At 38.4% G+C, this 23,966-nt stretch overlaps 1 protein-coding gene across 3 annotated transcripts in view; it reads right to left on the reverse strand.

The window, feature by feature from the left end:
• Positions 1-8,245: 8,245 nt before the first annotated feature.
• VMP1 (vacuole membrane protein 1) overlaps positions 8,246-23,966 on the reverse strand; it is a 132,976-nt gene continuing 117,255 nt past the window's right edge. For all 3 annotated transcript variants that reach the window (XM_044000867.1, XM_044000868.1, XM_044000870.1), the window contains 2 exons: positions 10,347-10,449; positions 8,246-9,092 (listed from right to left, as the gene is read on the reverse strand). In XM_044000867.1, coding sequence (XP_043856802.1) covers positions 8,949-9,092; positions 10,347-10,449 — 247 coding nt within the window. In that variant the 3' untranslated portion in view covers positions 8,246-8,948. The remainder of the gene's footprint in view (positions 9,093-10,346; positions 10,450-23,966) is intronic.

Consider the following 23,966-nt stretch of genomic DNA (forward strand, 5'->3'; position numbering starts at 1 on the left):
ATTATTAATAATTATTTTCTCACAACTACATCATCATATAGCTTCTTCCAATTGCTTGAGTAAATTTACCTTCCAAGATTTCTATAGACTCATGTATTTATATTTCCAGATTCCTACTCAGCTTGTCTTTTTATCAGAAATGTTTTAAAGTCCTTTATTCTATTAAAGATTCAGTTTCCCCCCTGTAGGATTATACTGTCTGCTTTGCAGGGTAAATCAAACCTGGTTGCAAGGCTAGTATCTTTTGCCTTTTGCAATATTTCATTCCAAGATTTTCTCTTGTTTATGGTAGAAGCTGCCAGGTCTTGTGTGATCCTGACTATGGTCCAATGGTACTTGAACTGTTTCTTTCTGGATGCATGTAATATTTTAAATTTGACAAAGGAGCTCTTAATTTTGACTGTGTCATTCCTGAGTTTTTTTTTCCTCAGAAGATAATTAGTAGTAGAGTCTATCTTTACTCTGCACTCTGGTTCTAATAGATCTGGAGAGTTGTTATTTGTGATTTTTTAAAAATATAGTATACAAGCTTTATTTTGTCATGGTTTTCAAAGAGTCCAACAATTAAAAAAATAACTCTGGGGGGCAGCTAGGTGGCGTAGTGGATAAAGCACCAGCCCTGGATTCAGGAGTACCTAAGTTCAAATCCGGCCTTAGACACTTAACACTTACTTGCTGTGTGACCCTGGGTAAGTCACTTAACCCCCATTGCCCCGCAAAACCCCAAACCAAAAAAAACCCCAAACCAAAAAAAAAAACCCTCTCCTTGGCCTTTTTTCCAAGTCAGTTCCTTTTGATAGCAGATATATTATACTTTTTTCCAATTTTCAATCTTTTAATTATGTTTTAATATTTCTTGTCATATGGAATCACAGGTTTCTGTTTTGTCTAGTTTTGAGGGATTTCTTTAGGTAAGGTTTTCCACTCCTTATTCTTTTCCTCTTCTTTTTTTTTCCCCCCAGGGAAGTGGAGGTTAAGTGACTTGCCTAGGGTCACACAGCTAGTAAGTGTCAAGTATCTGAGGCCGGATCTGAACTCAGGTCCTTCTGAATCCAGATCCAGTGCTCTATCCACTGCACCACTTAGCTGTCCCCTCTTCATTTTTTTTTACCTTGTTTCATTTCTTCTAGGTATTCATGCAGTCCTTATGGAAAATTCTGAGTCTTTGCTTGTAGTTATTAAGTAATTACCTTCTCTCCTTTTTAGAGATCTTTAGATCTCCAATAATATTTTTTTGTGTGGGCCAATGGGGGTTAAGTGACTTGCCCAGGGTCACACAGCTAGTAAGTGTCAAGTGTCTGAGGCCAGATTTGAACTCAGGTACTCCTGAATCCAGGGCCAGTGCTTTATCCACTGTGCCACCTAGCTGCCCAATTTTTTTATACTTATAGGAGTTGGCATACTCATCTCATAATAGTTTCTACATTGAGGCTTTGTCCTAGTGCCAGTAGACAGGATGGTTGGCCTGTTTGGCTTCACCCTAGGTCATGTGGGTTCCTGTACCAATCTTCACCTCCCATGGTGTTTTGTGATAACCTCTATCCTTTGTTTTATTAAGAATTTTCCTAGTCATATTTGTGCAAGCTATTTCCTATTCCCTTCTTATTTGTTTTATGATGTGACATTTTAAGTTTAGGTCATTGATCTATTTGGAACTTATTATGGTATATGTTGGGCAGTTAGGTGGTGCACTGGCCCTGAAGTTGGGAGAACCTGAGTTCAAATCTTACCTCAGACACTTACTAGCTGTGTGACCCTGGGTAAGTCATTTAACCCCAATTGCCTTAAATATCCAGGGCCGTCTCTCGTCATCCTGATATATATCCTGTCACTGGACCCAGATGTTACTGGAGGAGAGTGAGGTTGGTGACCTTGCACAGCCTTTCCTCACTTAAATCCAATTAATTCACTCCAAGTCATGACATCACTCTGATGTCATGGTCTCTTTTGAGAACAAAGGACAAACAATGGTATATGTTAAACTCCAAATAGATACCAGATAGATGCAGTTGGTGGGTACAGTGGATAGAGCACTGGACCTGAAGTCACGATGTGCATTCATATGCAGCCTCAGACACTTCCTAAATGTGTGACCATGGGCAAAGTCACTTAACCTCTGATTGCCTGACAAAATGGATCTACTGGAGAAGGAAATGACGACATACTCCAGCATCTTTGCCAAGAAAACCCCAAATACAGTCAACAAAGGATCAGAGATGGGGGGCAGCTAGGTGGCGCAGTGGATTCAGGAGTACCTGAGTTCAAATCCGGCCTCAGACACTTGACACTTACTAGCTGTGTGACCCTGGGCAAGTCACTTAACCCTCATAGCCCCACAAAAAAAACCAAACAGAAACAAAGGATCAGACATGACTGAAAAACAATATGGCATATCTGTTAGTTTAGACCTAATTTCTGCTAGATTGTTTTCTAGTTTTTCCAGAATTTTTTGTCTATACCCTTGGGTTTATGAAACACTAAGCTAATATGTTCAGTTGCTTGTGGGTCTGACTAACCTAGTTATACTGATTACATTTTCTTATTTTAAATTGGTACCAAATTCTTTTGATGAATATACTGCTTTATAGTAGAATTTGCATCCTGCTATGCCATGCCCTTTCAATCCTACTTTTAAAAATTGTCTCCCTTGAGATTCTTGCCCTTCTCTAGATTAATTTCTTTATTGTGTCTAGTTTTATAAAGTAACCCGTTGGTAGTTTGATCAGCATGGTACTAAGTGTGTAAATTAATTTAGGTATTATTTTCATTGGGGTTAGGATGACCCAATCTCTTGATGGGTGTGCACTTAGTCTTTCCAGTAAGAATAATTGATTTTTGAATGAATCTTCCCTTAATATTTTACTAGGTTATTGAAAGGAGAGAATAACAGATGTCCATTTGTATGTGGTGTGGTTGTGGGGAGGAGAAAGAGAGGGGAACGTGATTATTGCAAAGTCAGTCCTAAGAGTCTGTCTGTCTGCTCCTCTATGAAGTGTTAGTAGGTTAAGATCTTTGGGATACCCTGAATATAAGAATGGCATAGATAGATCCTAGTCAGGTTTTCCCAATTCTGAGTTTCTAAATAAGGAAAGCACAAAACCCTGGCATCCATCTGACCAGCAGAGCCTTAGATGACCTTATCAGTCTTCTTCTTCTTTGGTCATTAGTAACAGCAGGGCACCACAGCTTCAGAGTTTAGGATAGCATAAAGATCAGCACTGAGGGAAAACAGAGCCAAGGTGGCTTCAGTAGGAAATAGGAGAGTCAGATCATGAGTTTAAGGAGAGGTTAACTTGATTGCTTAAGAAAAAAAAAGAGAGAGATTCTAATAAATATCAATAAATGTCAGATGAATAGTCAAAAGGCAGCAAAATGCAGCTAAAGGAGAGGTGAAAGGCCCCTCAGAATTCCATGGAGGTCGTTTTTGTTTGCTTTAAATAACAGGAGGCAGGGTTGTGAAAAACACAATTCTCTCTGGGATATGTGGGCTGGGCTCCAGGAGCCCAGCCAAGAGCATGAACCTGAGCTGCTTGTTTCCAAAGGAGTAGGGGAGCCAAGTAGAGCTGACAACAGTCTGAACCAGTCATTCCTGAAACTCCAGGGAAAGACCCGCCCATCTGGGCCAGACCACAGTGGTCCCCCCAGCATTAAGCAACAGTGTCCAGCTGGGTCAAAAGCTGCTAGAAGCAAGGAAAGAGAAAGCTTCTCCTACTGGAGGGAAAAGGCAGAAGGTGAAGGTAACCTTTCCCCTGCCATACTGAGAAAGGAAGGCAGGCAGTTTGCCCAGAGTGTACTCTTTCAGTGAGCCAGGCTGTAACTCCATAGTTACAGCCATAGCCATAGCCATTCATAAAGAGTTTCCTTAGTTTCTTGGGAGCCTCCTAGTACGGGAGTCATTACTCTGACCAGTGAGTTCAACATCTACTTTGAACATTTCAATTTTTCAAGTTCAATTCAATTCATTGAGTATTAGGTACCTACTCTTGTGGGGTCAGTTACAAGATGAGAGGATGGGGTCTCTTCCCTCAAAGATCTTGCCTTCCACTAAGGGAATAAATACATTTACAGAGAACAAAACAGAAGAGGATTTGAAAAGAAAGAGATCATGATCCAATCAGAGCCACTCCCAAGAAACTGGGAGTACTTCTTCACTCCCAACATCAACACTAATGGGACAGTTATAGACACATAAGTATACAAGCACGAGTGCTCTCTCTCTCTCTCTCTCTCTCTCTCTCTCTCTCTGTCCTTTAACTCACTTGGAAAAGGTTTTTAACAAATGAGTTGCTCAGGAAGTAGCTGAGTCAGACACCTGGGCTGGTTATTTATCAAGGGAATTTCCTTGTACACCCTACAGTGTGTGAAGTTGTTTCCCTTCTGGTTCTTCACCCTTCACCCAATCAAAGCACTTCTGTTCATGCTCTATCTCAAACACCAAAGCCATTTTGACTGAGTCTGACTTCAATCTTCCTAAACCTAAGAGAAGCAACAGCACTGCCACTGCTTTGCACAATAATAACCACAGAACCAAGCAACTTCATGATTTTTAAAGTTTATTTTGAATTATGAGGAACAGATGGCCAACATTTCAAAAGTGGTGGATAACCTATGAATCTGGCTGATGAGCCTCCTTCTCTATGCTGTTTTATTCCTGTTTCCATAACTGGCTGCTTCCCATTCCTATTGACTTCACTTTCTCTGAGCTAAGGCTCAGGATAGCATCCTCTCCATTCCTCTAATCCAATAGTTCTGAAGGAATCAAGTGTGTCTGGGTGGAGGGTGGGGGCAATTAAAAAAATTTTTGATTCATCATGTGTCAACAACCACAAAACAAACTGTCCAAGGCTACTGGGTCAAAAGGAATGAGAAAATGGTTGGCACATAACTGTCACAAAGCCTTTCTATAATCCCTCTTAGGAACATTGTAAGAATATGCAAATATGTGTGGGTTATTTGTTTAGATCCAATGCTTCACCAAACAAGACAAACTAGCTACTTTAACTGAATTTTTTTTTTCTGATGGAGGAGTAGAATCTTATCAGACCATTTCACAATGTTTTCTCTTTAATTGCTTTTTTAGGGACCTCAATAAGGAGTACTTCCCATTGGCAATTCTCAGTAGAATGTTCCTAAAAAGAAGCAAGAACAAGAATTGGATCTACCTGCTCTCGGAACAGAGGAGGACATTAAGTCTCTGTTGTTCAGGCGTGTGCAACTCTTTATCACCCCATTTGGGATTTTCTTGACAAAGATACTGGAGGGGTTTGACATTTCCTTCTCAGATTCATTTAAAGGATGAAGAAACTCGGGCAAACAGAGTTAAGTGACTTGCTGATGGAGGATTTGAACTCAGGAAGTCTTCCTGATTCTAGGTCTAGCACTCTATCCCACTGCACCGCCTAAACCACCTTATTAAGTCTCTAGCCTATGTGTATAAGCAGGAGTCATTGGTTCTTAAACATCACAATTTGGGTTTCAGAGGTGTTTTGAATGGATTTGTTCCTCAAGAATAAATCACATTTTTTTCTGGCCTCTCACTTCCTTGTATACAACACACAGCCTCCTTGCTCAATCTCATCTTCCAGGGATGTGCTTAAAAAACCACACCATTTTATGTGAGTTCAAAAGCCTATAAAGGCTGCTATTCTCTGCTAATTGTCTTTGAAAGTTTCAGGAAAGTATGCAAATAACTAGGTTTACATTTGGCACTCTTCTCACCAGGCTAGAGAAAGGCAAAATTAAGGCAAATTTATTTCTCACATTGGGAACCAATAACAGTACCAGATTAAGCAATTTATCTCAAAACTAAACTACATCTTCCTGAGTTTTTGTGACTGATGTGTTCCCAGAAAGCTGAATCCCTACAAACCCACACCCTTCCCTTCCCCCACAAAGGCCACTACATCCATCAACTCAGTGCCTGCCCCATTATAAACTGAGCTCCCTGAGGGCAGGACTTGGTTTTGCCTTTCAATGAATCTTTTTTTTTTTTTTTTTTTTTTTTTGCGGAGCAAAGAGGGTTAAGTGACTTGCCTGGGGTCACACAGCTAGTCAGTATCAAATGTCTGAGGCTGGATTTGAACTCAGGTCCTCCTGAATCCAGGGCCAGTGCTTTATCCACTGCATCACCTAGCTGACCCCTTTCAATGTATCTTAAAGGGTTATAGCAGTTTTAAATAAATGCTTATTGACTAACAATGTTATTCTCTGTGGGGATATTTCTCTGATGTGTTGTTGTCTTAACACCAGATGTTGGAACATGATTCAGACACTTGGGATATGAAGAGAAATTTGTAGACCGATGGATGGAAAGGAACAGGAATGGAATAGACTTGATGTGAATGAGCCACAAACAAATTCCCAGAGATAGTGACAAGTTCTTATTTTAATTTGTTCAGATATAAAGCTATTCATTTGTAAGCTTCTCTCTTCTCACTCATCAATTGTAGTATATACAGATATCCTCCACTGCTTGCTAAAGCAAATCCAGGAACCCCTTTAAATTTGTCTACTTTAGTGGACAGAGGGAGAGGATAGCTTTGATAGGAACCAGCAAGGGAAATCAAGAGATTTAGAGCTAAGACATCTGATCATTTCCTCATTATGAAGGGACCAGCTATTGCATTCAGAATTGATTCATTTGAATTCACTGATTTATTGAATCATCTAAGGCTTTCTTTCCAGGCAGATCTGGAAAATACAAAGTTGTCACCACAGAACCCACCTCCTCAAATCCCCCATTGATGCACACAAATGCAAAAGTACACTCAAAATTCAGATGCATAAGAGACTTCAAGGACTAGGACTAGAAAATACTTTAGTAAAGGAAAACCTAGCAGAAAACCCACCTAATTCATTCTGAAGGACAGATTTATTAACAGAGTGACCAAAATCTGAATGTAAATGAAAATACCAACAAAAATCTAAACCTTCGCTTTTATAGATGAGAGTTGAATCCCTACTGGTAGAGTGTGACTTTGGACAAGTCCTTAACCTCTCTCTGGCCCTCAGTCATCAGTCGTCCCAGTTCTGCTCAGCTGCTCTTGCTGGTTCCTATGTGGAGCCATATCCCTTTGGATAGTTCTTTAGTGCATCAGAAGATCTCTTCATCTATATTTAAGAACCAATACAAATATTACTTTAAAAATTCCTTTTGGGGGGGTGGTGGTGGGCAGAGGGAGGGAAAACATGCACAATAAGCAATAGCCCTTCCAAAACCACAAATTTCACTTTGGATAAAAGGAAGCTATCTTCTTGAACAACAAACCTTTTAACTTATTTACTGAGTTGAGTCATGGAAGATAATATCAAAAATCTTCCAAGCAACTCTGTCTCCCTTTATGCTGCTCCATTGTGGCATCAAAATGTTGCCATGTACTCAAAAGTACTGGATTTAAACCATGATGCTGTTTGATGTTTGAATGGGAACAAAGTTTGATGTGGATGGTCGGATGAAAGATACCAAAATGTCAGACAGCCCATCGACTGCTGTTGCCATGAGATCCAACAGTCAACATCAGTCTGATAAGCTATCCGACAGGACGGTACAGCCATGGAGATGTCACGAACGACGATAGATAGGTACAAAGTGGATATTCAAGCAGGATTTGATGGAACATACATTGACCATTTTCACTTGAAATGAGCCTGAGGGAAAATGTGATCTATTGCTTTGGTTAAAACCCAAATTCTCTTCTAAACAAATATTCCAGATTACTTTTCCTAAAGGGAAAAAAAAATGATCATTTCCCTCAAAGTTAATATGAAAAGACTAGGTCTCATCTGCCAGAACTCTCTGGAAGCAATAGCATACAAATGGAAATAGCTAGGAGGGCACAACTTCATGTTTGTTAGAATTAGAGCTTATGGTAACTTAAAGAATTATAGATGTGACATCATTAAAAAGTGAAATAATTCCTCTTATGTAATCTGATGTCATGAAAGCAAATTTCATGCCTGTTAAACCTGATACCTTTTTCTATTTAAGTAAATCAACAGACAACTATTTCCCAAATTGAATAATAAGGACTTAGCTGGTCAACCAAGATTCTTTGCAAGGCAGAGTTCCCAACTTGAGTATTATTCAGGCCCACAATTTAAAATACAAAAGGTGTCAAAGTATTGGCTTTTTCTCTTGGGTTGGTTGGAGATATCAAACACAGAGATTGCAGGCAAGGCAGCCAGTCAGGTGATAAAAGCTAAGACAGTGAAAAAAAAAAACAACAACACAAGACAGACACAATTCTGGAATGATCAAAGATGACTTTATAAAGGTTTTTTTTTTTTTTGGTGACTTCATTCTAAATATACAGAATAAAAAATGGTGCCTGCTTATTTATGAGGCACCAGCCAGATTTTGCTTACACTGTCTTAAAATGTAAAAGGCACCCCAGAGGTGTGCAATGCATCATAAAATGACATTTTTTTTTTTCCTGGGTGGGTGAGGAAGGAGGGCTGGGCAGGATGGAATATTAAATATCACCATGATAGACATGCATGACTGTTACCCAATCTATTATCATTTATATACATTTTGATGATTTAGAAAAAGAAAATGTCCACTTATGCCAAGCCAAATAAACTTGATATACTTAAAGAAAAAAAATTTTTTTTTGAAGGAGGTGGCTTAAAGTCTCTAATTGTACTGTTGTGCATTAATTTTGGAAGTAACTTAAAATGAAATTAAATGCCACACACCATCCAACTCAGACTAAATTAGAAGAAACTATATACCTTACCTTTACATAAAAGTCTGTCAATGAAAGGTATGGACTAATTACTTTCAAAAACAAAATTTTTCTTCACCCCCCCCCCTAGAAAAAAAATTATTTGTTTGGAAAAGGATTGATTTCTTTTTTCCATTTCCCTGTTTACAATAATGCCAATTTAGGTAGACTCTATCAATTATAGTTTCTGTGAATGGGCATGTTAAATGATATCTCTCGGACTCATTTAGTTTTTTCCTCTGAGTACATTTGTTGCTGGATTCGCTTCGCATAACTTTGTGCCATAGAATTGATGATAGACAGGATGAAGTAGCACACCATGACAATAACTAGCTTTTCAAACATCCAGGACAACCAGTTTTCCCCCTGCAGGAACAAACAAACAAAAAAAAAAAGCAAGAAAAGTATTGTTAGTGGAAGGCAATAGAAAAAGAATAAGAATAAGAACTCTGAGCCAACCTTTCTATAATCATGACCGTTGGAGCAACCTGAAATAGGAACAGATACTAACTCATTACCTCTCCTGAACTTGCATCCACATGACTGCTCTTTAGGCCTGTTTATACCCAAAGTGACTGGCAAAGACCTGAACCTAAAAAGGTCTATGATGACCAGCAGCCACAAGGCCAAAGCCTTAATTCTGCTCATATTAAGTTGTTATTGGGTTGGGAATAAGCCAAGTGTGAAGTCATTTTGTGTCATTCACTAAGCAGATGACTCGTCATTACTTTTATATAGAATAGTTAGAACATCTGCAAATATAAAACTAAGGAGACTGTAAGGTTTTGCTCTTTTTTCCTCCAACATTTCTTTCCCAGTAGACTGCTCAAGGAGACTTGTAAAAATATATTTTTAAATATCCAGTTTTGTCAAGCGAGGGCAGCAAAGGACAATATGGCGATCTCTTCAGCTGCATTACATACAAGTTTTTTCCTAGTTTCTAGTTCCCTTTTGCTCAGTCATCTTCTTTTATATGAAGTTGGGTTTTTCCCCCTTCTGAGAATCACCAATGTGGTTCTAGAAGCCAAAGATCAGAATCTAGCATAGAGCTTTGTGATTTACATTATGATCAAGGACTTGGTAAATTAAAAAACTTTATTGCTTCCTCAGCAGCCAAGGGAAACATTAAGAATAAAGAGTCACTTTTATTCATGATAACAGTTACATTCGAAGGCCGGGGATTTTTGTGCAATTCAGAAAGTCTATATTTAGTCATTTTATTTTTTATCGTAGGTCCATTCAAGAAAAGCACAAACAGTTCTACTATAAGGCAATATGCTTTTATCTGAGACTGGACACCAAAGCAAAAGTAACTTTCTTTGGATTGTTGAATATTAAAATATGGTGCTAATTTTCATATTAAGAGTAATCATAAATCCAAAATTCACTTTGTCAAGAAACCCACATGAGATAAAAGGAATTCCCAACCTAGTTTTAGGCAAACAAGCCTCAGACTGATTAGTCTGAAACAGGCAACTTATTTTTTCACTTAAAAAAGATTATGAGTAGGTTTCTCTTCAAATTTTCTTCTTCCTACTAAGGAAGAAACAATAAATACCAAGTTTTGATTTAAAATGCTTTGGCAGAGGTAAAGAGAAGAGAATGAGCTGAAAGTCTCACCTGTGGCATACCCTCCTCTGTCTTGTGGTGAAGCTTCTGCCGCTGAGCCTCCAAGTATTCTTGGAAAGGTTTCTGCAGGGAAGGACCTATACTGGGGACAGCCCTGGAGGTAGGGTACACAGCCCACAAAAAAGAAAACATTTGGGGAGGAAGAAAAATAATTTTTTAAAAGATCTGTTGTACTTACCACCCAGGCTTAAAAAGATAAAAAGAAGGAAAAATGAAAAATGAAAACCATAAAACACAGAAGAAAGATGAGTTGAGAAAAGCCAAGACACAAAGAGCTAGTGCTATAATCTCTCTTTCTGGAAAGGAAAAAGCCTTCCAGCTCCTCTTCCCCACAAAAAGGGGTGAGAAAAAAGGAAATGTGCACTGGGAATACATTCTAGTCTAACACTCTGTTCCTGCTGTTTCCTTCGTTCCAGAGAGAGAGAGAGAGACAGACAGACAGACAGAGAAGGAGAGAGAGAGAGACAGAGAGGGGAGAGGCAGAGAGAGGAAGAGGGAAACGGAGATCAGCTCAGCTGAAGCTGTGTACTGCCGTGGTACGGAGAATAAAATGAATGACTTCTGAGAAGCCCCACATTTATCACCACCGGTTCCTGTAAGAACTGGTTTGAACCGATTAATAAGGAAATGACTTATGCTTGTGTCATCCCCAGTTAAAAAAGAAACTGCCCGCCCTCTTTCAGACTTGCCCCATCTTCTCAGAGGGGGCGGCCCTTTTCTCAAACTAAGTCCTTATTAGGACAATCTGTGCGTCATCCTTATCCAAAAAGAATGCATTAGCAAATTTGGGAGGCACCTCCCACTAGTCAGAAGTCAGTCATTAACAAAGGAACAAAGAAGGAACTATGAACCCTGAATCACTCCATGCTTTATGGTGGATGATTTGCACAGAAACTACAGTACATTGCTAAACACCTTGTTCTGAGATGATTGGGCTAGTGATCACCGATAAGTTTCTGTACTCTGAGCTCCCTCTCACCCATACAATGTGGAGGGAGTGCTGCTAAACCAGTTCAGCAACTACAGCTACCCAGTTTCTATTTTGTACAGACTTGAGGGCATCTTAAAAATGGTAATTTAGGGTAACTTGGAATATAAAATAGTCCTTTATTTTTGTTACCCTCCCCTTTTTTGGTTTCCAAGACAAAAAGAATCTTTCCCTTTCCAAATGAAAGGGCATTCCATTATATTTAAAGAGCCTGTCCAATGCTTTTCCAGCTGGACATTCTTAGTAGAAATTCTCCTTATTTTTTAGACGATTAACCAAAAGGTGTGGAAAGTAGATGGACACGACTAACTAGATTCCACCTAAAAAGGTTTGGAAAAACCCTCTTTGCTATCACTGACCAAAAGGTAACCCATTTCTAACAACTGTATTAGTCCTGTTCTTTTTCTTTCATTTATATTGACTACGAAACAGTAAGTATTTATTTAGTTCTTACTAGGTGCCTGGCACTACTGTGCTTTGGGAGACTGAAAAACTGGGCAAGACACGATCTGCCTATAAGGAGAATTCAGACTGGGGATTTAGTTGGGGGAGATAAGACATGAAGCATGTCATGAACAAGACATTATAAAATATTGTGCTAAGTAGTACAGTATAGGCAAAGAGGCATGGACAGCATATAAGGTGCTAACTGTGTAGAACTGACAATAAATGCAGACAGAATTTGAGAAGGTGAAACTTGAATGGATGGTGGTCAGAAGGGGAAAGAGCATTTATAAGTAAGGTGAAGAGAACAGCAAAAGCCAAGGGACAAAAGAGGCTGTGTGTGTGTGTGTGTGTGTGTGTGTGTGTAAGTGACAGAAGACTGCTCATTCATTCACTTATTTATTCTCTTTTCTGCCTCCCTTGGACAGTAGCTTTTAAACCCTCCTTCCATTAATGTTACAACAGAAGAGGAAGTAATCTGACTAAGATGATCTGCTCCTTCATCAGTAGTGGCTCTTTACTACAATGCCAGAAACTGTATGAATTTTCCTTCTAATGGGATATATTTTTCCTTGGGTGAATCAAGTAATGGAAAACAAGCCTTCCTTAAATAATAATGATTGTGGGACTCCAACAGCTCATCACTTTATGCAAAAGAAATAACACACATATGAAAAAGCAATTACAACAAAATACATGTATAAATGACTTTGAAAAATTGAGCCCTGTAAGGTATTTCCTTTGGGAGCTGATTCATTCACTGGCTTAAAAAAAAAAATTCTACTGAATGACTCGCAGGCAGAGTCATTCTAAACTTTGGGGAAACCCAGAGGAAGGAGATCGTTTAAGGAGTAAATTATAAACCAAGATTGAATGCTAGAAAAGGTAAAATTATCAAATGGACTTTTGGGGGATAGGGGTGGAGGAGCAGAGAGACCACAGTAGGGAAACAGAAGGAAAAGTACATAGAATGGATAACAATCATTTAAAAATTGGGCTAAGTACAATGTTTTACTGTGTCCAGAGTTACATTAAAGTGTTGCATTCACAGAACATTTTAGAAACATATTCAAGGAACAGCTTTGGAAGCAATAGACGGGGGCAAAATGATTAAATCTTCATACTAAGGGGTGCTGTATATGATTCTTTTTTGGGGAGAGGGTAGGTCATTATAAAAGCTCTGGAAAAGACCCTTAAACTCCTAAGCTTTCTTGTTAAGTTAATGGCCAAAGCTTCTATACATAAATCTAAAAAGAATGAACTGAAATTTCTACTTAAGCTATTAAGTGTTGAGTAACTTCATAAACTATTTCATCTTGTTGCTCTCCTTAACTCCTTGGTTAAAATTAGTTAAATCAATTAACACCAAAGCTGGTTACTTTCATTTTTCATGATCTCCTCCTTACAAACAATAACTTGAGTTAAATTCCTTAGCTTATCAGTAGCACTTTTGCATCGATATCTTCTTCATTATTTTAAAAGCTATTTTAGTAATGAACTATAAATTGTCTGAAATTACAGTCCCCACTCCTAATGTGTTATTTAGGCAAGCAACATACTCATTCTCCAACTTCTCTTTCCAAAGAGATTATGAAGCAGCAAATAAAAGCTGAATTGAAGAGGATTAGGGGTTATGGCTTTAAAACTTTAATTGAAAGCAGAAGATGAGTTTGCTTATAAGCAATTGCTATCAGGTGGTTGTTCACAATTGGTTTAGGGTATAGCTCAAGTAACATTGTCTAGGGAACACTGAATGGCTTGGATAGGGATGAGAAGACAACCTGCCTTGTTCCATGTGGGTGAGTTAAACCCTTTGCCTGCCATCAGAGGCAGTTTTGAGACAAGGAAGAAACATATAGCCTGGAGAAAGACACACACAGGGCTATATTTTGGTTATATGTCATACTAAAAATACACTTAAACCACCCTTGAAAATAACCACTTGCCCTGGAAAAGCAACAATTAAGGAGTGAGCAAATTTGATTTAATTTATTTTATTCCCCATGTACTTTCCTAGGCTAGGAAAACATCTTTCAGATTAGTAAAGTTTTAGTTTGGGCTTAACTAACCATGTTTCATAAATATACTTCAGTAAATATTCATTCTGGTAAATATTACAGTGGTTATTCTTGACTATTTTTTTTTAATCTTAAATTTTCAAAAATCACAACCACCACTAGACACCCAAACACAACATATAGGGCTTAAATCTGGGGGAAAGTTTTTTTTTTTCATGACAAACACCTAATTATCGGATAAAACAAATTAAAAAACAAGATTTATGTGGAAACATTCAAGCTCTGAGACATTGATACAAAGTGATCTTTTTGGAAGACTATTGTAATTCTTCAAGAGGTCCACTCATTTTCAAATGTTGTCTACAGTTGCTCACGTTTTTTGATACATATTACCCTCTACTTGTGGAAAACTATCCTCAGATAGGGAAACTTCATTGTTACAAACTCTTTCCATTGTTGCTAATTTTTACTTAAAGCCTACTTTATTCTTCATGCCTAGGAAAGGCTTAAAATCTTCCTGAGAACTGTTCACAATTGGCAGAGGTTGCAGAGTGAGTGGGTGGAGTGACCAACTACTTGTGTTTTTCACAATGCTTAATTTTTCATTCATTTTTTAATCCCAAGTACACACCCAATCCAAGCATGCTAGATTTCATAGCTAGAATTCATGGCTGCTCATTTCTATTTTTCAAGAGATTTCTCACTCTCACTATATCCCTTAAATGTATTCATTTGGTATTTAAAAAAATAACAAGAAAACCATCAAAACCTTAATCCGAACCTCTTTCTCAGAGTGAAGATATCGGCTAATATATCAGCAGACCTGCTAGAAGTCTCCCTTGATTTGTTAAGATTCAAGTTTGGATTTTTCTGAGAAGTCTGAGCTTTATGCCGATGAATGTCCCATAAAACACAGGGAACAGTCGTTACTAAGAAACATGGTGAATTCCAACATTTGCCTTACCCTTTTGCCTTCCCAGAGTAGAAGCACATAAAAATCCCCCCACCCCCATTTCAAAGGGTGCCTATAAAGGTAGAGCAATTAAAATGTCTGAGATATGGATCCGATACAGGCACAAATAAAACAACTTTTCTTTAATGCAAGCTTTTCTCTGACTGGGCTAGTGGGCTAAATACTACAGTATTTATCGGTGTAGTCAGACAATATACAATGGTTTTCCTGAAAAATTATTCCATGGGACATGCTGGTATCAATTCAAGAAAAGGATCAGTTTTGAGCCTTTTTTCATTCTAAAGAAGTCATCACAGCATCATTATAAATGAGAAGTGGAAGAGACCTCAGAGGCCATTCAGTCCAACTCCCCCATCTTACAATGAGCAAACTCAAGTCTGAAGAGGGTAGGGTGCCTGTCCCACATTACACAGGCAGCAAAGTGAATTCAAAGCAAAGTCCTCTGACTCCATGGGCACCATATTTCTGGGCAATGGATTTTACCTTTTTACTTGGAAGCCTCTTTAATATGCATGATTTTTGAGTATTTAACCACAAAATCTGAATATGATTCCATGCTGTGAAGGATCAGGACACCAAGAGACTAAAAAAAGTAGATAAAATATATATGTTGGGAGCTAGAAAGGTCCTGTCCAAAGCTGGATTTTATTATAAAGAATAAAGGAAAAAAAGTCATTTTAATAAAACAATTTTCCTGAAGGTTATCATAATGAAATGAGCAGAAAGGACACTGGATCTGAAGCTAGAGGGCTCAAGTTAAGATCCCCTGTGCCTCAGTTTCCTTATCTGTAAGATATGGAGGTTGGACTGGAGGATCTTTAAAATCCCTTCCTTCCTATGAGCCTATGACTATTTTACAGAGCAATAGGAAGAGCTAAAAACCATGAGCATAAAAAGGGTGCAGGGATAACACATAACACAATTACTAACTCAACGAATGTTCCTTTGAAGACACAAACTGTCCCTTAGCTCCAAGACTAGGGGGCAGAACAGGGATTGTTGCTCCAGTCAAGTCAACAAGCACTTACTAAGTGTCTACAATGTGCCTGGCAGCAACAGTCCTAACATCTGGGGATACAAAGAAAGGCAAAGAACAGTCCTGGCTCTCAAGAAGCTCCCAGTCTAATAGGGGAGACAACATTCAAACACCTATGTCTAATCAAGATCTATACAAGATAAATTGGAAATAATCTCAAGGGAAGGTGCTATGATTAAGGAGGGTTGGGAAAGGCTTGTTGGGGAAGGTTGGGCTTCAATTGAGACTTGAAGGAAGCCAGGAGGCTATTAGAAAATCGCCCTAAACACCCTACTAGCTTTAAAACAAATGAAGGGGAACACTATTATTTCTGAAAACTAACCAAACAAATACTTCTTTGTCTTTCCCAAAAAAGTCTGAGGCAAAATAACCTGCTGGCAGATCAAATGAACGCATTTAGTAGTCTGGCTGGGGTTTTAGTTAAGTCGGGCCTTTGCCCTTTATGGCTTAGTAAATTAGTTAGAAACATCACAGAATTCAGTGATTACAAGAATTTGGATTAGATTTCCCCGCCCCCCCATTTTCCTCTGTCTCCCCATATGTTCCTTATTTCATCATAAAGAAAAATTATAAAAGTGAACCCTGTGGCTATGTCCCAATGTTTTAAGGTTTGTTGTCTCCTTTGAAATAGAATCCCCATGGTACAGTGGAAAGAACATTGAACTTGTGAGTCAAGAGAGCTGGGTTTGAATTCTGGTTCTGCCACTTACTAGAAAAGTTTCCTTGGAAAAGTCTGAGAATCATTTCCTTCAGATAAGGCTAGAAATACTTACAGTACCTACCATATATTACGTGGCAAGGAAAGAGATTTGTAAATGGTGGAGTATGGATGTGAATATACTTGAGACCCATAGTCACTGTTCACTAGGTTATGGATTTTCAACCGTGGCCAAATCAACAACCTGGATTTCCATAGCCAAGTGAAGAGACATTCAAATCAAGGCTCTTTTTGCAGCAAAGGTCTCCTTACTCATTTGCCTGCTGGTCCAAAAAAAAAACCCCTGCTCCCTAATGGAATTAACTCAATAGGGAGGAAAGGACTATGGTTACTTAGTTGCTACTGAAGATGACAGGTTCAGAGCTAGCTGTTAGGCACATTTAAGACCACCTAGCCCAAAGCTTCTTAAACTGTGGGTCACAACTGAGCAAAGGGGTCCAAAAAATTTGGCAATAGTAAAGGTTATTTATGTACACCTATTTTATATACCTATCTACCCAGGGTGGGGCAAAAATTTCTCAGGTAAAGAGGGGTTGCAAATGGAAAAAATTTAGGAAGCCCTGATCTAGCCCGACCCTTTCAACTCATAGATGAGTCCAGAGAAATTTAGTTACACAAGAGTAAAAATAGCAGAGATGGAATTTGAACCCAGGTATTCCTGTTTTCAAATCCTGTGTTCTCCCCTTTAAACCAACAAGCTTTTCTTCTTAAGAACATCAAGTTTCATATAAACTAGGCTGGGCTTCACAGTACAAGATCTCCCCATACTTTTCTTTTCCCTTTCTTCTAATTTAACAGTCTTTTCTGAGAGGGAAGGAAAATTGACAGCCAGGATGCAAACTGTGGCAGTCAGAGGTGTTTTAATGGAAATACTGACAGACCTTTTGCACTGAACTGACCCTGTTGGGCACCACAGATCATGGAGCTGGAACCCTGCTGCCCAGCAGATTTATAGCTGATAACCCTGATCTCAAAGCTTTGCAAACACTCTTCTATACCTTGGGCACATTTTAATCTTAATCTAAACCCTTCAAAGAGTTAAACTTTCTTCCCCCCACCTCCCTATCCTCCAGACAGTGATCTAAATGGGTTTAACGGTTAGTATTTTAATGAGTTGTCATTTCCTGTGCAGATAAAAGATTCTCACAGTATTTAACCATCCATTTCCCTGGGGCTCAACCAATACCAGGGTATAATTCATGGTGACTCAGAACGGACCTCATACTCTTTGCCTGATTCAACTGAGATAGATTTACCCTCCAAGGGAAACTGGACTCCCTACCAAGGTAGGACAGACAGCTCAAGAGAGAAAGGGAGGATTTATCATTCAATCTTTCTGAAGATGTCAAATCTGCCTCCTATTAATATTTATGGCCTTATACTCTTAGGGTCTAAATAAAAAATACATTATCTCTGCTTAACCCAGGAAAAAGGAACAAATCAAGAGTTGCTAATAGTAAACATCAACTTGTATTTCACATCTAAAGGAAAGACCCAGTCATCCATGTGTGGTTGAATTCAAGTGTTAGTTTCTCTCCTGACCTAGTGAGAATTTACTATTCCATACTCAGCTCCTAATACAGAAGGTGACTAAAGCCTTGGCACTGACATGATAGTTTAAGGAACTAATAGCTGAGAAACTCATTTGTTTTTAGGTCAGAAAATGCTGTGGTAATTCAAACCTAGGCACCTCACACCCTGGAATCTGAGGTCCAGAAAGGTTATGGGCTTGCCCAAGGTTACACATCTGTTTGTTCATCTAGAGGTAAGGGGCGGGAAAAACCCGATTTTACCTTTAAAAGATTTATAGCTTTCAAATATACTTGAGAGTCTGAATTTAGAGTTTCTGGTACCTTTTTAAATATTGTGATTTAACTGCAAGTTTTAGGATCAAAACATCTTGAATTTCATTTGCATCTGTGCCCCTTTCAAATTAATTAAAACCTTCTTTGTGGTGGAGCTAGCCTATTGTGTAAGGTATTATAAACACAACACCAAGGATTTCTCAGAACCTGGGGGACAGGCTCCTTCTCTGGCTTTATTTGGAGATGCCAGGTGTATTATTGTCCATGCCCATCAAAACAAAATTCTCAGTCAACCCTGTGCTTAGCCATTTGGACTTATTTTCTATGAAATGAAAATGAAGGCAAGTCGTCCTTGCTACTGGTAGCACTTCTATGAAACAGGCTCCAATTAGGGAAAAGCCAGAAAATAGAGAAGAGCAACAAAAGATAAGCATGCCTGCACTTATAAAAAGTAAAGAAAGGACTCAGAGCAAAGCTAGCACTAATAACCAACTGAAAGAAACTGGCAGCCAGGCATAATAAAGCTCTGTTAAAAATCAACTGAATTCTGTTATGGGAAATAAAGGTCAGGGATCTTGTGCCAGCTCAACTGGAACACAGATGAAGGTTAGTCTCTCCCCACCCAAATGCTATGGCTGAGTTAGGGGAAGCTACTGCCTGAATGGGAGCTTTTCCTTTGCATTTCTGAGGGTGACCCATAAGAGATGAACTAGATCACAGAAGCCAAAGGGCAAGGAAAATATAGAGTATAATTTGCTAAATGGTAAATTTAAAGCAGGATGAGGTACCTAGTTTATCATAGTGAGACATTTGAAGAGGTGAGAGACAACGTGGCCTAGTGGAAAGGGCAATGAATTTGAAAACAGAATCTGGCTCTGCCACTGACTAGCTGTGAGTTGTTAAGCTCAACCTCCCTGAGGATTAGCTCCTTGTCTATAAAATGTGGACAATTATACTGGTATTGTCTGCCTCAAGGGGTTGTTGTGAAAAAAGGAAAGCATTCTGTAAACTGAAAAGCACCATATAAATGAGTTATCATTAATAAAATAATTATTATTATTTAGGGTAAAACTGAGGTAGTTCACATAGGATTTTATCCCTATCCCAGAACCCAAATTAGTTGGATGGACACTCAACATTGATATGCTCCTGGGAATAAGAAAGGAAGTGAAGACAATTTCTGCTCTCTATGAATTTATAGTTTAAAAAAGGAGACAAGCTTAAGAAAGAAATGCACTTAAATACATGTGACAAAAACATACCATATATGAACATGCAGAGGATGATGGGATCAGACCTCAGATGATGAGTAACAGCAACAGAGGTATGCACAAGCATAAAAAAATAAACAGGGCAAAGCAAAAGGATGGGTTAAATACTAGAGTGACTGCAGCCTGTAAGAGGATGAGAGAGGCCTAATTTGGGAAAGGGTTCATGGTGGAGATGAGTCTTAAGTGAAGTTCTGACAAAGAAGATAGAAGGCTTTTTAGAGTAGCTTGTACAATGGCTCTGAGAGGGTTTGGATGAGCTGTTATATGGGATCTGTTAGTAAGCCTTCTTTTAGCCAGAAAGACACTGGGTAGAGACCATACAAAGACTAATCACAGACTGACAGTACAGGGCAGGGATTCTTAACCTTTTTTTGTGTCTTAGATGCTTGTGGCAGTCTGGTGAAGCTTATGGACTCCTCAGAATGTTTTTAAATGTATAAAATAAAATACATGTATTACAAAGTGTCATGAGCCCAGGGTATCCTGGGCCCATGACACAAGGGAAATCTAGTTATACTAAAATATGGTTATAAAAATTTTTTTTAAAGGTCATGGACCCCAGGTTAAGACAGCTTCTTTTGGAAATACATGATATTTTTTTCTATCTGTATTTGCACATACTTTTTTTTTTTAACATACTTTAAATAGAAGATTTCAGAGGAAGAGAATGAAAATCAGGACAGGAATCTATGAGTAAATATATAAATCCAAATAACTGTGCTAACAAACACATTCTTACCAGTCTGGGATATAAATGGAATATATGAAAATGTTCTCTGCAAATTCAAGGTGTGTATGAAATATTCACAGGTGAGGTGTGGAATCAGCTAGATGTCTAATGGCAACATCAAAGATTTCCTATGTTGTAAAAAATAGGGTTGTTTAAATATATGTATATATTATGTATATGTGTGTATATACATACATACATACACACACACACACACTTAATTTGCCTCACTGTTGTTGGCATGTGTGCAAAGGTACAGTTGAACTAACATTAGCTTTCAAAATGTAACAGTTAAAATTTATCAACATATGTTCCTTAACTTTCAGCTTAAAATTTCATATTCATAGTGGTCTAAGTGGCAAAGGAGATTTCTAACAGGGAAATGGCTCAGTAATTGAATACAGAATGGGCAGAGTGATTTTAAACTGTAGTGTTTCCACATCAGGTACACAATTCCTGTTACTGTAGGCACCATGTAGAATTTACAACCTTGTCTCTGATCTCAACCTTTCCAATGCTTCTTTCCTTCTGTCCCCACACATTTCATAACCATCCTCACTCAAAAGGCATTTTATGTTTAGAGGGTGGTTCAAGGGCTGGTAGTAGTAAAAGGCTCACATAGCTCATTCTGAACACTTGCCATGCTGTGAGGACTAAATTTTACAGACAACATTCAGTTACAATCAGCTACTCACTGGTAAAGATGATTTATCTTGCCACAGGCAAACCTCAACCTTTGAGGTCAAATGCAAAAAAAGTTACTCAACAGCACTAGAAGGCTAAGGAGAGACTGGAACATTCTGTATGTGGTTTCAAGTCCCTCCTCCTTCCTCTTCTCCCCACCCTTTCCATGTTCAATGATTAAGTTATGGAAACAGTTTCTTGGTATGGTAAAATAAAACTGTGGACTTTGTCTTCCAATAAGATCTTGGCAACCTGACAACGTGCCAGTGTTCTGCATATGCTTTACTTCGAGTAATATTCCCAGTTTTGTTCTGGAAATTTGTAGTCTATATTTAAATTTTGGAAACCTGCATTGTTTCCATCACCATTTCAAAGCCCAATCTCCATGCATTCTCTAAGATAATACCCAAAGATCTTCCCATGAACATTCTTGCTAAAGAGGACTTGAGAATTATGCTGAAAGATTTTAAAAGGATCCTTGCATCTGAAACAATGTGATCCATGATATAGGTCATAGATCTTATCCTTTGACCAAATGTGTGCCAGGTAAATAATGTCAGTGCCAACCGATGTTGTTTGGAAATGAGTTCAACATCCCCCTCTTTTCCCTTCCAACACTCCAGATTGGTTTAATTCCCTTGGGTGGTGTTAACTGGGCATTCTTCCACACTATTCATTTGGCTGTATAGCAAACCCAATCTTGTGGTAGGGGAGAGTTCAGGTATTTTTTCATTTGCTAATGAAAAGACTTTATTTCAACTGCAGAAACAGGAGAGACCAATACTAGATTTCAGAATTTCACAGTGAGATTATTAGCAAGAGAGAAAATCTACCTTGAGCATCTATCAAGAATGATTTAGTTCTTTATAAGGAAGGTTTCTCTTCCCAGAACCCTTCTAATGATAGGTAACAGCACAGTCAGCTTCTTTGGTAAAGAAGCCAGTGTCAAACAGACAAGAAGTAACCCAAGTTTCAATGCCTCCCACCTCTCAGCAGTGTTGCTACACTAGAGGTATGGAATGAGAAGTTTTCAGATGTAGCCAGTGTGCTGATCTGTTGCTTTATTTTGCTTTGCAAAAATAGAGTAGGGTAGGAGGGACAATGAGAAGTGGCAGTGATAGGAAGAAAATCAATTAAAAAAATAAGGTTTTGTTCTGATCACCAGCTTCATCTCCCATTCACCAAAATGGCTTCTTCCTTGGGGCTAGTCCTGAGCACATAACTAGATTCAATACAGCCAAAAAGTCTTGGTTATTTGGAAAGCATAGAGTCGGTTTATTAGCCTGGGCAGTGTCTCCCCCCCATTACAGAAACAGCCCCTCAAATCTGTGCCTTGAGTGAGATAATGAAGCTTTTCTCCAACCTAATGACACCAATTTACTTTCTTGATAGATATTACAAAGAAATTGAATGCCTCATATTTCTCTTCGTAGATACGTGTCTACAAAATCTATTTCATCAGGATCTAGATACTTCCCTACACTCACCCAGGGTCACACAGCTAGTAAGTGTCAAGTGTCTGAGGCCAGATTTGAACTGAGGTCCTCCTGAATCCAAGGCTGGTGCTTTATCCACTGCGCCACCTAGCTGCCCCTTCCCATCACTCTTAGAACTGACTTATAGAAATTTTTTTCTAAAAATTAACTGCCATATGCTGGAAGATCAGCTAAAGTGTCTCAAGCATTACATTTAGTTCTGATCACTTCTCCCTTTAAGAACACAAGTTTTGTAGGGCTCAATATTTTCTTCTTTGCTTTGCGTGGTATTCAGCATATTATAAAATTATGTTCACCTAGATACATTAGACATATGATTAATGTTATTCATTACAAAGTCTCAATGGTTCATTTTTTCCCCCTACCACCTGGGGGGAATGGGAAGCTAGAATCCATAGTATGCCCTTAGTATAAATACTTGGTGATGACCGTATTCAGATGGTGAACTAGGTAAGACTGACAGCCTATGCCCTTTCTCCCTTCTAGAATAGCCCCTTCCACCAATCCTTCAAGCTTCCAAGAACTAACTATAAATTTAAGACCCTTCTAGGGGATAACTACCATCTCTTAATTTAAACTTTTTTTTTTTTGTTTTGTTGTTGTTGTTGTTATTTTTTTTGGGGGGGCAGGGCAATGAGGGTTAAGTGACTTTCCCAGGGTCACACAGCTAGTTAAGTGTCAAGTGTCTGAAGCCAGATTTGAACTCAGGGGGTCCTGAATCCAGGGCCGGTGCTTTATCCACTGCGCCACCTAGTTGCCCAATTTAAACTTTATTAAAAGAATTTCTGACATTAGGCAAAAAGGTCCTAGAACCATAAAGGATTGGACCTTAGACATTATCTAACTCAATCAACCCTACATTACAGATGAGGCAAGTTGGTTTTTTGGTTTTGTTTTTTTTTGGATTGAGGGACTTCTTATTCTATTGCCCTCTCAAAAAAAATTCCTAAGAGGTAGCCTATTTACTTTACCAACCCTTAACACTGTCCCTCTGACTTTTCAGAGTGAAAAATAGATAACAACAATGTATGTAAGATAGGATGACACTAGTTTTCATAGGGCTTACTGCTGCAATTAAATAAAACTTATTAAAAATTAACCTAAAATATTTTAGTGATATGCATAAGTATTGTGTAGCTATAGTAACTAAGTATAAATGCTAAACATTTCACACATTTTTTTTTTTTGTAACTGGTACTACTTATACAGAACCAAATCAACTTCTTTTCATTTTGATAGTTTTCTGATAACTAAAATCATTGGGGTGAAGGGTATCCCTTAATAACAACACAATCCTTTTGGTCATTAGACACTTAAGCAAGTTAAAGGATAAAATCTTTAGTTTCAATGATCTGTGCTTTGTACATTGCTGTCTAACCAATCCTTTTTTGAGCATCACCCCATCATCATCAGACACATCTAATTACCCTTCCAGACCATAACATTTC

Source organism: Dromiciops gliroides, chromosome 4, assembly GCF_019393635.1.
Source record: "Dromiciops gliroides isolate mDroGli1 chromosome 4, mDroGli1.pri, whole genome shotgun sequence".
Classification (NCBI taxonomy): Eukaryota; Metazoa; Chordata; class Mammalia; order Microbiotheria; family Microbiotheriidae; genus Dromiciops; species Dromiciops gliroides.